This window comes from Bos grunniens, chromosome 7, assembly GCF_055505025.1.
Source record: "Bos grunniens cultivar Pamir isolate PY7600 chromosome 7, Bosgru_T2T1.0, whole genome shotgun sequence".
Lineage (NCBI taxonomy): Eukaryota > Metazoa > Chordata > Mammalia > Artiodactyla > Bovidae > Bos > Bos grunniens.
In genome coordinates, this window is record NC_141171.1 from 34,322,547 (window position 1) to 34,337,708 (window position 15,162).

A 15,162-nucleotide genomic window follows, 5' to 3' on the forward strand; every position below is an offset into this window, starting at 1 on the left:
TTCTGAATACTGAACTTTTTCTCCACCAACTTTGAATAATTTCTTTGGCCAAAGATTTTATCTGTAAACTCAGAAAGTAAATAGCAGCATTGAGAGAAGTTAGTAAATGAGCAAGAGCGAAGGTCAGAGTACACATATTTTCATCAGCTGTTTATCCCATCAGGGCTCTGGGTTGCCTGGACTTTACCATCCCAGCACCACAGATTTGGATCTTTGCTAAGATTTCTGAAATAAATCCCTATTTTTAGTCCATGATCTTGAGGATATTATTGATCCCTCCAAACTTCATCTGTAAAATGGAGATATTATCCTTGAAGCTCCTCTTGAGTATTATATGACATAATGTATAGAAACACTTGGGGCTTCCCAGGTGGCTCAGGGGTAAAGAATCCACCTGTCAATGCAGGAGACATGAGTTTGATCCCTGGGTTGGGAAGATCCCGTGGAGGAGGAAATGGCAACCCACTCCAGTACTCTTGGCTGGAGAATTCCATGGACAGAGGATCCTGGCGGGCTACAGTCCAAGGGGTCACAAAGAGTCAGACACAACTGGGTGACTTAAGTTTGAAATAGTAGCTCCTCCTCCTCTCATTTTAATGTCTATTCCCACATATTGCCTTCCAAAGTCTTAATTTCACATATTCCAACTGTTTAAATATAATGAATGTGTAAAATAGATAGCTAGTGAGAAGCTGCTGTATAACACAGGGAGCTCAGCTTGGTGATCTGGGATGACCTAGAAGGGTGTGACAGGCGGTGGGGGCAGGGAGGAGATATGTCTACTTATAGCTGATTCAAGCTGTTGTACAGCAGAAACTAACACAACCTCGCAGAGCTACTACACTCCAATTTTTAAAAACTAAAAAATAAGTGATCTAATACTTGCATGTAAGTTTAATAGGAAAGTACAAATCAATATATTCAAGAATGGATATGTTGTTTAGGAGAAAAAGTTCTCATGGAGAATTTACACAGAAATAACTATGGAACTCTTTTTTTTTTTTAATACAAGAAATTGTATCACAGATATTACATTCAATTTACATAAATGCATGTGGTCCAATTATGTAATTAAAATATTATAAAATTAAAAAATAAAAATATATAATGAAGGTTTTCTTCCCATAATTATTTTGGCCTGCTATGGGAAGAGGTCATATTGCTTAGTTAGATATATATGTGAAACATAATGTACATATGTATTTCCATATGACCAGAATTCTAGAACAACTTCATGTTCCACAAGCTTAAATGATCCCTAAGTTAAACACTAGCCTTCTTTTCTGATCACATTTCTAAATATGGTCTCTGGCTTATTATTTATTTCCCTCAGATGTTGCTGAATGGACTTTTATCCTGAAGCTTCATTTGTAAAAAAAAGAATATTAACATAAAAGAATCCTCAGAACCCTGAGGAAGATATATTACTCCATTTTTTTTCTAGACACCCAGTAGCAGAAAGTGTACATTTTATTAAAAAGATTCAAAAGGCAATTGTTTAGAAAAGTGACTCACATATAATCGGAAAAATAAGTCAAAAAGTGGATACATGAAGAATTGAGAATTCTTTTTTCAGCAATGTCTGATATATCCATACTTCTTAAAATCAATTTCAGTCCTCACCATTCCAGGATAGCTTGATAGGGGAGCTATCCATTCAAAAAGAATGCTCAATGAGAAACCATTAGCTCAGCAGATAATACCCACACAAAGGAAGGGGTAATTTTAGAAAATTAAGAGCCTCATATCTCAAACGTAGGGCACTCCTAAAGGTGATATTCTTAGTTTTACATTTGGCTTCTCCTTTATTCATATAAAGACTCTTATTTCCAAAAGCCATGAGTTTTGCTTGAGGTAAAGTTTGTTTGCATTTAATTTTGTATCCTTTTCATTTCAGTGTAATGCTGTAGTGAAAAATCTTATTCACCCTTCAAGAATGAAGGGAAGAGATATTTAGGGAGTTTGGGACAGACATGCACACACTTTTCATACTGTTCATAGGGTTCTTGTGGCAAGACTACTGCAATGGTTTGCCAGTCCCTCCTCCACCAGACCACATTTTGTCAGAACTCTGCACTGTGACCCATCCATCTTGGGTGGTCCTACATGGCATGGCTGGTAGCTTCAAGTCATAGAAGCCCCTTTGCCATGACAAGGCTGTGATCCATGAAAGGGTGACTACCTGAAGGACAGTCATCCATGAAGGGCAGTGACTGCAGCCATGAAATTAAAAGATATTTTCTCCTTTGAAGAAAAGTTATGACAAACCTAGACAGCATGTTAAAAAGCAGAGACATCACTTTGCTGACAAAGGTCCATCTAGTAAAAGCTATGGTTTTTCTGGTAATCATATACAGATGTAAAAGTTCGACCATCAACAAGAGTGCTGAAAAATTGATGCTTTCAAACTGTGGTGCTGGAGTAGACTCTTGAGAGTCCCTTAGACAACAGGAGATCAAATCACTCAATCCTAAAGGAAATCAACCCTGAATATTCATTGGAAGGACTGATGCTGAAGCTGAAGCTCCAATACTTTGGCTATCTTATGTGAAGAGCTGACTCATTGGAAAAGACCCTGATTCTGGGAAAGACTGAAGGCAAGAGGAGAAGAGGGCAGCAGAGGATGAGATGGTCAGATAGCATCACTGATATAATGGAGATGAATCTGAGCAAACCCTGGGAGATAGTGAAGGACAGCAAAGCCTGGCGTCCTGCAGTCCATGGGGTCGCAAAGAGTCAGACACAAGTTAGGGACTGAACAACAACAACAATGTACCACTGCTATATTTAAAATGAATAATCAACAAGGACCTAGTATACAGCTGCTGCTGCTGCTGCTGCTATGTTACTTCAGTCGTGTCTGACTCTGCGAGACCCCATAGACGGCAGCCCACCAGGCTCCTCTGTCTCTGGGATTCTCCAAGCAAGAATACTGGAGTGGGTTGCCATTTCCTTCTCCTAGTATACAGCACATGGGACTATGTTCAATGTTATGTGGCAGCTGGATAGGAGGGGGATTTGGGGGAGAATGGACACATGTATATCTATGGCTGAGTCCCTTTGCTGTCCACCTGAAACTATCACAACACTGTTAAACAGCTATACTCCAATATAAAACAAAAAGTTATCAAAATAAAGAAAATTTTAAAAATAAAATAATAAATCTTATTCACCCTTCATAAGAATGTGGCTGATACTTTCTACTGTTGGTTAGAGAAAGAATGAGAACATTAATACTATTCTGTCCACATGGCAGCCACTTAAATTCTGGTTACACTGGTGAAGGAAAATATTCATAAGATTCCATAATCCAACTGGAATTCCTTATATTCACCAAATGAATTAACTTTAACGGGAAGAACATGTTATACATATAATGATTTGCAAGAGAGCCTTCATACCGTTTGATTCTCATTAGACTTTTTACATAACTGATCCAAGGCTAAAAATGACTAAAAATCCCATGACTACTCTGCCTGCTGATGGTGCCTCTGAACTGGTACAGAGTTAAAAATGTCATTTCTACAAATGAAAATTGCCTTTACTGAAATTCAACAATTTCATGGTAATTATCCATCCATATTTACTTTTTAAAATGCTTTCATTTGGATAACATTTCATTGAATATCATCCAATAAGTTTTCTTTGGGGCACAGTGATTTTCATACTGTCAACTAATAACCAGTCAGGTGTGTGTCTTGCCGCTTCTTCCCAGAATCACCCTTTTTTCATTTTCCTTTTTAAGTCAGAACTTTCCTTCCTAGCTTCAGGAGTATTTTCTACTGAAGCGACAAGCCATCTCCCAGAATTTTAGAGAAAGAAATTTTGCTGTTAAATATGTGGACAAATTTAGCCACCGAAACACAACCTTCTATTAACTCATTCACTACCAGAGAGCTCAGAAACCAAGCTGTCATCTCACTTCACCGAGTTCCTCTGACAGTCCCACGTACCTATGGGTGGGATCCACTGAAGGTGTATACACAGGTGGCTCTCCTGCTTGAACGAGTATCAGAATCACCTGGAAACTCATGCTGCTGGCTCCATGACCATGATTTGAAAACCACTGCATAAATCCCCATACATTAACCTCCACTCTAGAGAGAGACCACCTTTTCTCAACACAGACCAACTTTAAGGTTAAAAAGATTAAAACAGGTAAAATCTTCAAGAACTCCTTTGCAGCCTGCTGCTGCTAAGTCGCTTCAGTCGTGTCCAACTCTGTGTGACCCCATAGACGGCAGCCCACCAGGCTCCCCTATCCCTGGGATTCTCAAGGCAAGAACACTGTAGTGGGTTGCCATTTCCTTCTCCAATGCATGAAAGTGAATTCGCTCAGTCGTGTCCGACTCTTAGCGACCCCATGGACTGTAGCCCACCAGGCTCCTCCATCCATGGGATTTTCCAGGCAAGAGTACTGGAGTGGGGTGCCATTGCCTTCTCCAGTTATCCTGGATTCCATAATCACTTGCTGAAGTCACTGCTACTGATTCTGTGGCTTTCTGGATTCTAGGATCCTGAATCCTGTTCTTTTACCAAGATTTCCAGAATTTTCTAGACTCCCTCTATTTCACTACTAGACTACTGTTGCTCTTGTCTCAGTATCACAGAATTACAGCATTACTGCTATTTATCTCCTGACTCAAAAAAAAAAAAAAAAAAAAGCCCAGTGAAGAAACGGCTAAGCCCCTTTTCTGAAGGCAGATGGAAACTGCTCACCAGGTCATGATTTCTCTAAAGCACTTTTAAGAGTTCAACATTTATTACAAATTCAGTAAGTCTCTGTACATTTTTAAGTCTTTATTGAATCTGTTACAATACTGCTTCTGTTTTACGTTTCATTTTTTTGCACGTGGAATCTTAGCTCCCCGGGTAGGTATCCAACCCACAGCCACTACATTGGAAGGTGACGTCTTAATCTCTGGACTGCCAAGGAAGTTCCTCTGTACATTTTAACACATTTCCATACTCAGAGGGAGGGGAAGTATCCTGTATTGTCCTTCATTACTGCAAATACTGTAATAGCTTGTGAACAGTTCTGAGAGGTAAAAATACATCCTCAGTGGACTAATGACTTGCAACAGACACAGCATAAGGGCAGGAGAGGTGGGAATGTGGCTGGACTCACATCCCCCTTACAGTCATCTTAATTTATTCCTCTGCAGTCCAAGCCACTTACAATACATTTAAAACATAGCTTAGGCTTTGTTAGAGCCCCTGGCACAAAGCACGTTTGCACACGTCACTATTTTTTTCAGTCATGGAGCAAAATCAGGTACTGATTTGTTGTTGTTTAGTCGCTAAGTCATATCCGACTCTGCCACCCCATGGACTCTAGCCTACTAGGCTCCTCTGTCCATGGTATTTCCCAGGCAAGAATACTAGAGTAGGTTCCTTCCCAGGGCATTTTATAGACCCAGGGATCGAACTCCCATCTCCTGCACTGGCAGGAGGATTCTTTATCGCTAAGCCACCAGGGAAGCCCATGTACCAATTACCTGTGTCTAATACTGTATGTGAGATAGTTCAGGGAGAAGTCATGGGTAACCTTTATAAAAAACAAAACCCCTTTCTGAATGATCTTCTCACAGCTAACACGATAATTCAAGACAATGCCAAAGCATTAATAACTACAATTAATTTACAGTAAAGAGCAAGAATTTAAAAGCACCTTGTTAAAGGACTTCCCTGGTGGCTGTTGGGAGGCACAGTGCAAAATAGCCTTGAAGGAGGAGGTCCGTGGGAAAATGGCGAAGGGCCAGAAGTACATAGGCATTGTGTACTGATTGCTGAAGAACATTTCCTGCCTTTGGCTATGCTTGGCGCCTAGATTTAACAATTAAACATTAAAGACGATACTTGAGAAAATGGGTCATGGATAAATACATGGGTTGTTAAGAATGCGCTGTTTCTTGAAGTATCTTTTACTGATTATATCCTAGCTTTGTATGTGTTCTGCTGGCTGTATGCTCTAAGCCCTTTGTTCCTTGTTCCTATAAAAAGGCTTGACTGCAGAAATAAACTTGTCAGTCCTTGCAGAGACTGTCCAAGTGTTCTTTCAGGTTCACCGTTTCCAAGTCCCGGAGACATATCTCCAAAAAGTGGCGGCCGAACAGGGACTTGAAGGACGACTGAACAAAGCGGCGAGCCCTGCAGAAAGAGGTAAGCAGGATGGGACAACATAGCAGTAAGATTCCTTTCATTTCTATAATGTATCACTTTCTGAAACAAAATGGTGTTAATGTTTCAAAAGATCAGTTGAATGACTGCTATCATATTTTACTGGAACATAATCCATGGTTCCCAGAGGAGGCGACGCTCAATCTAGACATATGGAAAAGGGTTAAGAATAATATTTTGCTAACATATCGGCAAGGAGTCCGTATTCCCCCTCAATGGTGGGTTACATGGTCACTCATATGGGCTGTCATAGAACAGATTGAAGGGCATAATGTTGATTTGGAAGTAGAAACTGTTCAGTCTTTACATGAATATGAGCTTAAGGAACAAGATATGCAAGGTGCTTTGAAATATAAGAATGTTATGCTTAATCAGACACAATCACTGGAAAAATAGCTTGGAGACGTATGTATACAGGATATGTCAAAACTGAAGCCACTTAGACCAGAGGTCATTTCATTCAACGGACAGCCCAAACCTGAGGTTTTTCCTTCTGCCCCGTCTGTAACAGAGTTACAGTTAGCAGTTAAAGTTAGCAGTTGCTAACTTTGCTCATACTAATCATTTCACACCTCCTTGGGAGATGCCTACTTGCACTTTCACTTTCCCAATATAGTTTGATCAGCCTGCCCAAGGCCAGAATGCTTGGGCTAATCTAGATTTTGGTATGTTGCCCAGCTTTAAGAAAGCATGCACTCTATATAGACCTACTTCTCCTTACTGTGTAGAATTCCTCAGAGGATGGGCTGATCATTGGATGTCATATGATTTTTTTCAAGTAGCAAAGATGGTTCTAAATCCTCAACAATTACTTCAGTGGCAAATGTGGGTTGGTGATGAGGCCCGACAAATGATGATTGACCAGAAATCTCATGGTAACCCTGCCAATTTAACCTAGGATATACTCACTGGAACAGGAGCCATGGCTGATATGACTGCGCAATTAGATAATATTACCCCTCAGATGTTGCATTTCATTAGAGAAATTTCTTGCAGAGCATGGGCAAAGGTTGATGATGGTTCATTTGTCAAGATTACCCAGGGACATGAGGAGAAATATGCCCAATTTATAGGAAAATTAAAGGATGCCATTGAAAAATCTATCAGAGATGAAATCTTACAAAATATTATTTTAAAACAACTTGCCTTTGAAAGTGCTAATGAGGAATGTCAATCCCTGCTTAGACCAATTTGAGAAACTGGTTCTCTTATGGAATATTTGAAAGCTTGTAGAGATATCAGATCTATGTCCCATAGAGCAAAATCAGCGGCACTAGAAACTTTCAATGTGCAAAAGGCTGCCAGTGTTAAATGCTTTAACTGCGAGAAGGCCAGCCATATGAAAAAACAATGCCGCATGGCAGTGCAAACAGCTAAAAATAATCTTACTTCTAATAATAAAAGGCCCCCGGGAGTTTGCCCAAAGTGTAAAAGGGGATTCCATTGGTTGAATGAGTGTCATTCCAAATTCGATGAGGATGGAAATGCATTGACACCAGAGGCACAACAAAAACAACAGGGAAACTAATAAAGGGGCTATCCTCTAGCCCCACTACAAAAGGAGGACCCAACATTATGACACTGCAAGCAGCTACATCTAAGAGTGCTTGCATTGATATACCTAGTCCTTATGATATGGAATTAATAGAATTATACAATCCTCATAAAATCCCCACTGGATATTATGGTCCAATCCCACCCAGAACAATTGGACTAATTTTGGGACGTAGCAGCTGTACAATGAAAGGTTTAGTAGTATTGACTGGAGTTGTGGATGAAGATTATGAAGGAGAGATACATGTCATGGTGAATGTCGTAAAATTAAGAAATGTATATCTACAAAAAGGGGAATGCTTTGCACAATTATTACTTTTGCCATATGTCAAACCAATGAGGGCATCTGATAAAATTAGGCAGGGAGGTTTTAGTAGCACCAACCTTACCGCCGCACTATCTACCTTATTAAAGGAACATCAAAAGCCTATGCTTATCTAAAGATACGGGGGAAAAATTTCACAGGTATGTTGGATACAGGAGCCAACATTTCCATTATTAGAACTGAAGAATGGCCCCTTGAATTGGGTAAGACTATGGCTCCTTCCAGACTGTTAGGGGTAGGAGAGGCTGATGCTACACAAACTTTCGTCAGTGCATCCTATTTACAAGCTTATGGTCCTGATCAAATTGTAGTTTACATCAAACCATATATTACCAGTATTCCTATTAATTTGTGGGAAGGGATTTTCTTGAACAAACAAAAGCCACTATCTCTTGAAATAAGGCTTTTTGATGGGGGCCATTGAGTTAACACCGCTGCCTCTCGATTGGGAATCTGATGCCCCAGTATGGACACCTCAATGGTCCCTGACTAAAGAAAAGTTGGCAGCTCTCACACAATTAGTAAATGAGCAATTACAAGAAAATCATATAGAGCCTTCATTTTCCCCATGGAATTCTCCCGTTTTTGTCATAAAAAAGAAATCAAGAAAATGGCAAATGTTGATAGATTTAAGAAATATTAATAATACTATGATTCCTATGGAGCCCTTACAACCTGGATTGCCCTCCCCTTCCATGGTGCCAAAAGGATGGCCTGTAATTATTATTGATTTACAAGACTGCTTTTTTACTATACCTTTGCATCCTAAAGATATAAAACATTTTGCTTTTTCAGTTCCCTCTATAAATCACATGGCTCCTGTTAAAAGATTTCAATGGAAGGTTTTACCTCAGGGGATGATGAACTCTCCTACCATTTGCCAATATCTTATATCTGTTTTATTACAACCCAGTAGAGATAAATATCCTACTGCCTTCATAATTCATTATATGGATGACATACTCCTTTCCATGGAATCTGAACTTTGTTTACAACAGTTATATGATGAAGTCACCACCACTCTTCAAAATCATGGCCTACTTGTTGCACCAGATAAAATTCAATTGAAAGCACCCTTTAATTACCTAGGACATGTTATGGAAGAGTCTAAGATAAAACCTCAAAAAACTCAAATCTCTGTGCATTCTCTACACACATTAAACGATTTTCAAAAATTGATAGGAGATATTAATTGGCTTCGGTCATTTATTGGCATTCCCACCTATGCATTACAAAATTTGTTTAAAATTTTAGAGGGACCTCCTGACCCTAATAGTCCTAGACAGCTAACAAAAAAAGGGAAAGAAGAATTAAAATTTGTTGAAAAACACATTCAACAATCTTTCTCAACTCGGCTGGACCATACCCAACTGATCTATTTATCTATATTCCCCACCAAACATTCACCTACTGCAATCATAGCTCAAAACAGCCTGATAGAATGGGTATATCTACATACTAAGCAGTCAAAGAAAATTGTATCATACATTGAGAAAATAGGACAACTAATTGTATCAGGAAGGAGCCATGTACAAACCTTAACTGGATTTGATCTATATGCAGTACATGTCCCTTTGACAAAAAAGGAATTACAAATTGCCTTACAGTGTAACATGACCATGCAAATAGCATTAAGTGACTTTCAGAATGTTATCTCATTCCATTTGCCAAAAGGAAAATTATGGGACTTCCTACAATTTACTAAATTTATAGTAACTAATATCATAGCCTCCCAGCCTACTTCAAATGCACCTACCTATTTCATTGATGGCAACAAGAAAGGCATAGCTGGGATTTTCGGCCCTGATATCAAAAGAAATTACCCACTACCTATTCTTCAGTACAAAGAGTTGAATTGTATGCTTTATATGCTCTTTTGTCTCTTCAACCATCATCCTTCAATGTCTATACTGATTCCAAATACCTTGCTTCCCTTTTCCCCGAATTTGTTACCGCCTTTTTATATAACCTAGATGAAGAATTAATATATTCTCTTTTCAAAGACTCAAGCCTTAATTCGATCACATACGGAACCTTTCTTCATTGCACATATACGTGCTCATTCAGGTTTACCTGGCCCCCTAGCAGCAGGGAATGATGCTGTTGATAAGTTCATAGCTCCTATCTTTACATCTGCTATGGACGAACACACTAATCTTCATACCAATGCTAAAAGATTGCACTCTAAATACCATATTCCCCTCACTGAAGCGAGACATATCATTAAATCCTGTGATGTCTGTGCTCCTCTGCACTTACGTACCACAGTTTCAGGAGTTAATCCTCGTGGGCAACAGCCTAACTCCCTTTGGCAATCTGACTTCACTCATTGCTCCTTGGGAAAGTTTTCTTTGCTTTTTGTCTCAGTTGATATATTTTCAGGTTTTATATGGGCAGTGCCTGTCTCTTCAGAATCCAGCAAACACTCCATTTCCACACTTTTACTCACCTTCCCTGTTATGGGAATACCTTCGGTCTTAAAAACAGATAATGGGCCTACATTTACCTCTCACTCATTTCGTTCATTTCTAATGGAATGGAATATAACACACATCACGGGGATACCCTAAAATCCCCAGGGTCAAACAATTATCAAAAGAACCCATCGCACTCTTAAAACTCATTTATTAAAACAGAAAGGGGGAATATGGAAGAGGAGATACACTTCTTATCCTATGAACCCTCAATTGTTATTATCTTTAACTCTTTATTCCTTAAATTTTTTAAATTTACTAAAAGATAGTTCTGATACTCGTGCAGACAGACATTTTGCAGAGGAAAACAGTAAGAAACTGTTAGAAGCCAACACATCAATATGGTATAAGCAGTTTAATCAATGGTTGCCAGGGATCTTATGACTCCTAGGCAGAGGTTACAGTCTTGTCGTTGCAGATGGAGAAGAAATCTGGGTTCCACTTCGCCATGTCCGTTACCGAGAAGGACCCCAAGACCAGATTCCCCCAACAGGTGATGCAGCTGACGCGAAGGGTCTCATCAATGACCATAGAGAAGCCGAAGAGAAAACGTCAATGTCTGAACCCCTACCATAGGACCTGAGCAATGGCATGTGTGGAAGATTCCTGCTGCATTGGAGCACTTTGTCAATGTGTATGAGACTGCGAAAGCCTTAAAAACCTCAAAACTATACCTTTTTATACGATAGTACAGGTTATACCCAATCTTGTGTGCAGCTCCCGTACATGTTTATTGTAGGTAACTTCGATATAAATCTCTTGGCTAAGATTGTTAACTGTACAGCATGTGCCTTGTATACGTGTTTAAACCATACTATTTCATATCATTATGTCAACATTGCAATAGTCAGGCAAAGATCTGATTTGTGGCTTCCTGTTAACCTAACAGAACCATGGACTGACTGTATTTCTCTCAGTTTTGCTCAAATATGGCTTAAGGAGGTCAAGGCGCATAATAGGATGGATTATTGCTGGCATTCTTAGTCTAATATCTATTGTTACAGTAGGAACCCTATCTGGTATGGCACTACACAATTCTATACAGATGTCTCTACTCAAGACTCCGTGCCTCCTACGACAGAGTCCAACTAACAGCTGCCATGCTTAAACTAAAAACAAAAGGAGGATATGTTGGGAGGCACAGTGCAAAATAGCCTTGAAGGAGGAGGTCCGTGGGAAAATGGCGAAGGGCCAGAAGTACACAGGCATTGTGTACTGATTGCTGAAGAACATTTCCTGCCTTTGGCTATGCTTGGCACCTAGATTTAACAATTAAACATTAAAGACGATACTTGAGAAAATGGGTCATGGATAAATACATGGGTCGTTAAGAATGTGCTGTTCCTTGAAGTATCTTTTACTGATTATATCCTAGCCTTGTACATGTTCTGCTGGCTGTATGCTCTAAGCTCTTTGTTCCTTGCTCCTATAAAAAGGTTTGACTACAGAAATAAACTTGTCAGTCCTTGCAGAGACTGTCCAAGTGTTGTTCTTTCAGGTTTGCCATTTCCAAGTCCTGGAGACATATCTCCAACAGTGGCCCAAAGGTTAAGACTCTGCCTTCCACTGCAGCAGGGCATGGGTTTGACCCCTGGTTAGAGAACTAAGGTCCCACATGCTGTCAAATTCTTAAATTTTTTTAAGAATAAAAACACCTTGTTAATACAAGGTAAAACACAATGTATCAGGTATCAGAGATCACCTGTTTTACTTGTACAGCCCCAGTCTCTATTTAAGAGTCAGAGAGGAAAACTCAGTTGTGATAACACCCAAAATTAGGTGGCCATCCTAGCAGCTAAGGAGAGGGAGAACATTTATCAGTCATGTTGCCACTGTCTGGTTTTAGCTCCCTAATTTATACTCGCCTTCTCTGAACTTCTGAGGCCTCTTCCCCATCACATTCACAAAGAGAAAAATCTTATACTATAGAACAATGAAATTGGCTTCCAATGGCCAAAATATATGTAACAAATACAACAGGAAGGCTTCTTGCTTCAAAAGCACGCCTCGGGGTTCCCCTTAGGGTATTCCCTGCCATAGGCAAGAGAAGCCACAGAAGCAAGAAATGCCTTCATTAGTCCTCACAGACCAGAGGCAGGAGCTGCCTCCACTGCTTTCCAGGCTCCATCCCCACACTTTCATTAGGAAAAGTTCTCATTTAAACCCCTAACATTGGTTGACCAGACCTCAGGGTAAATGAATGCCAACACTTCATCTACACCAGGTATCTACTTTTATATATCTTATCACTGATTAGAGACTGAAATGTTTTCTCCCTTTACATGTATTTTCTCCCTTTACATGTACTAGCCATAAGCAAGACTGTGCAGGGGTTTAGTGGCTCAGCTGTAAAAAACCCACCTGCAAGGCAGGAGAAGCAGGTTCGATTCCTGGGTCGGGGAGATCCCCTGGAGGAAAGCATGGCTACCCACTCCAGTATTCTTGCCTGGAGAATCCCATGGACAGAGGAGCCTGGCCAGCCACAGTCTGTAGGGTTGCAGAGAATCAGACAAAACTGAAGCAACTCCACGCAAGTGCAAATTTGTAGGGAGCACCTAAGACCACTTTCTGGAAATGGAGGGAATGTGGTGGGTAGAAGGCATGAGCCAGAGGACAGAGGTGCCTTAGGGACTGGAGCCCTTCTTTCCTGGCATGAGTATCTCGCACAGTAGCAGCTTGAATGCAGAGAGCATTTCATCTCATTTCCCACCCCCTGGTCTCACCCAGCTCTGCTCTGGCTACTCAGATGCCAGGCTCCTGGCTCATTCGGACATATGGGGATGTTTCTGGTTGTCACAAGGACTGGTAGCCCTAGCATTTCCCAGACCTCCTTGCTCATCTCTCCAAATGGCAGAGAGTGTGTATGGGGTGGAGGGGGGTGTCACTCTATGTCTGTGGATCAAATGTAGCAGCTGTGCATTATAGCGTGCACATCTATGAGGGGGCTAATTTTTTCCCTTCCAACATTATCGAGATGTAATTGACCTATAGCACTGTGTAAGTTTAAGGTGTACAGCATAAAGATCTGCCTCCTGTACCTCATGACATGATTACCACAATAGGTTTAATGGTAATATAGATACAAAATAAAAGGAAAACATCACTTCATGTAGCTACAAAATAAAACATTTTTTTCCTTGTTATGAGAACTTCTAGGGTTTACTCTAACAGCTGTCATATATAACCTATGCTGCTGCTAAGTCGCTTTAGTCATGTCTGACTCTGTGCGACCCCATGGATGGCAGCCAACCAGGCTCCTCCATCCATGGGATTTTCCAGGCAAGAGTACTGGAGTGGGGTGCCATTGCCTTCTCCATATATAACTTATAGCAGTGTTATTTATATTTATCTCATTGTACATTACATCCCTCTATTTATTCTATAGCTGAGGTTTCTTCCTCATTACCATCTTCATCCAATTCCCTCTCCCCCCAGCCGCTGCCTCTGATAAGCACAAATCTGGTCTCTTTTTCTATGAGTTTGTTTGGTTTTAAAGTAGCATGAGCCTGCAACACTGTTGCTTCCCTTTGTATAACAACATAGTGATTCGATATTTCTATACATTCAAAATGACCACCACAATAAATCTAGTTGCCACCTGTCATCATGTAAAGATACTACATTATTATTGACCATATTCCCCACACTGCACATTTCATACCTGTGACATTTATTTGGTAACTAGAAGTTTGTCCCTCTTAATCTCCTTCACCTATTTCTCTCATCCCCCTTGCTCCCTACCCTCCAGTAATCACCCATTTGTTCTCTGTGACTCTGTTCCTGTTTTGCTCTGTTTGTTCATTTGTTTTTGTTTTGTTTTTTTTAGATTCTACATAAAGGGAAATCACACAGTATTTTTCTTTCTCTTGACTTTTTTCACTTAGCATAATACCCTCTAGGTCCATCTGTACATGCTCAGTCACTCAGTCACATCTGAGTTTTTGTGATCCCATGGATTGCAGCCCGCCAGGCTCCTCTGTCCATGAGGTTTCCCAGGAAAGAATACTGCACTGGGTTGCCATTTCCTGCTTTAGAAGATCTTCCCAACCTAGGGATCAAACCTGTGTCTCTGGCATTGGCAGGCAGGTTCTTTAACACTGAGTCACCTCGGGAGCCCCTAGGTCCATCCATGTTGTCACAAATAGCAAGAATTCATTTTTTTAATAATTAATATTCCATGGTACATGCGTACCACATATTCTTTTCCATTCCTATGGGCACGTAAGTTTCTTCCATATCTTGGCTACTGTATGAACAATAAATGCTACAATAAATGAATAATAAATAAATACTGTATGAACAATAAATGCTACAATGAATAATAAATGCTACAGTGAACAATAAAGTATATATATATATATATGAATTAATTTTTTACTTTCTTTGGATAACTACTCCAAAGTGGAATTGCTGGATCATAAGGTAGCTTTATTTTTAATGTTTTGAGGAAACTCCATACTCTTTTCCATAGAAAGTTAGGCACTTAGTCATGTCTAACTCTTTATTACCCCAGGGACTATATCCCACCAGGCTCATCCATGGAATTCTCCAGGCAAGAATATTGAAGTGGGTTGCCATTTCCTTCTCCAGAGGATCTTCCCCACCCAGGGTTAGAACCCAGGTCTCCCG

General features: G+C 40.1%; 1 protein-coding gene and 1 long non-coding RNA gene across 2 annotated transcripts in view; one reads left to right on the top strand and one right to left on the bottom strand.

Moving 5' to 3' along the window:
* Nucleotides 1–4,792: 4,792 nt before the first annotated feature.
* HSD17B4 (hydroxysteroid 17-beta dehydrogenase 4) overlaps nucleotides 4,793–15,162 on the bottom strand; it is a 133,768-nt gene continuing 123,398 nt past the window's right edge. The window contains exon 24 of the mRNA XM_086410731.1: nucleotides 4,793–6,150. Coding sequence (XP_086266857.1) covers nucleotides 5,932–6,150 — 219 coding nt within the window. The 3' untranslated portion in view covers nucleotides 4,793–5,931. The remainder of the gene's footprint in view (nucleotides 6,151–15,162) is intronic.
* Nucleotides 6,026–12,004, top strand: LOC147369024 (uncharacterized). Its single transcript, XR_015167129.1, has 2 exons — nucleotides 6,026–6,162; nucleotides 10,952–12,004. It is a non-coding gene; the product is annotated as an uncharacterized LOC147369024 (long non-coding RNA).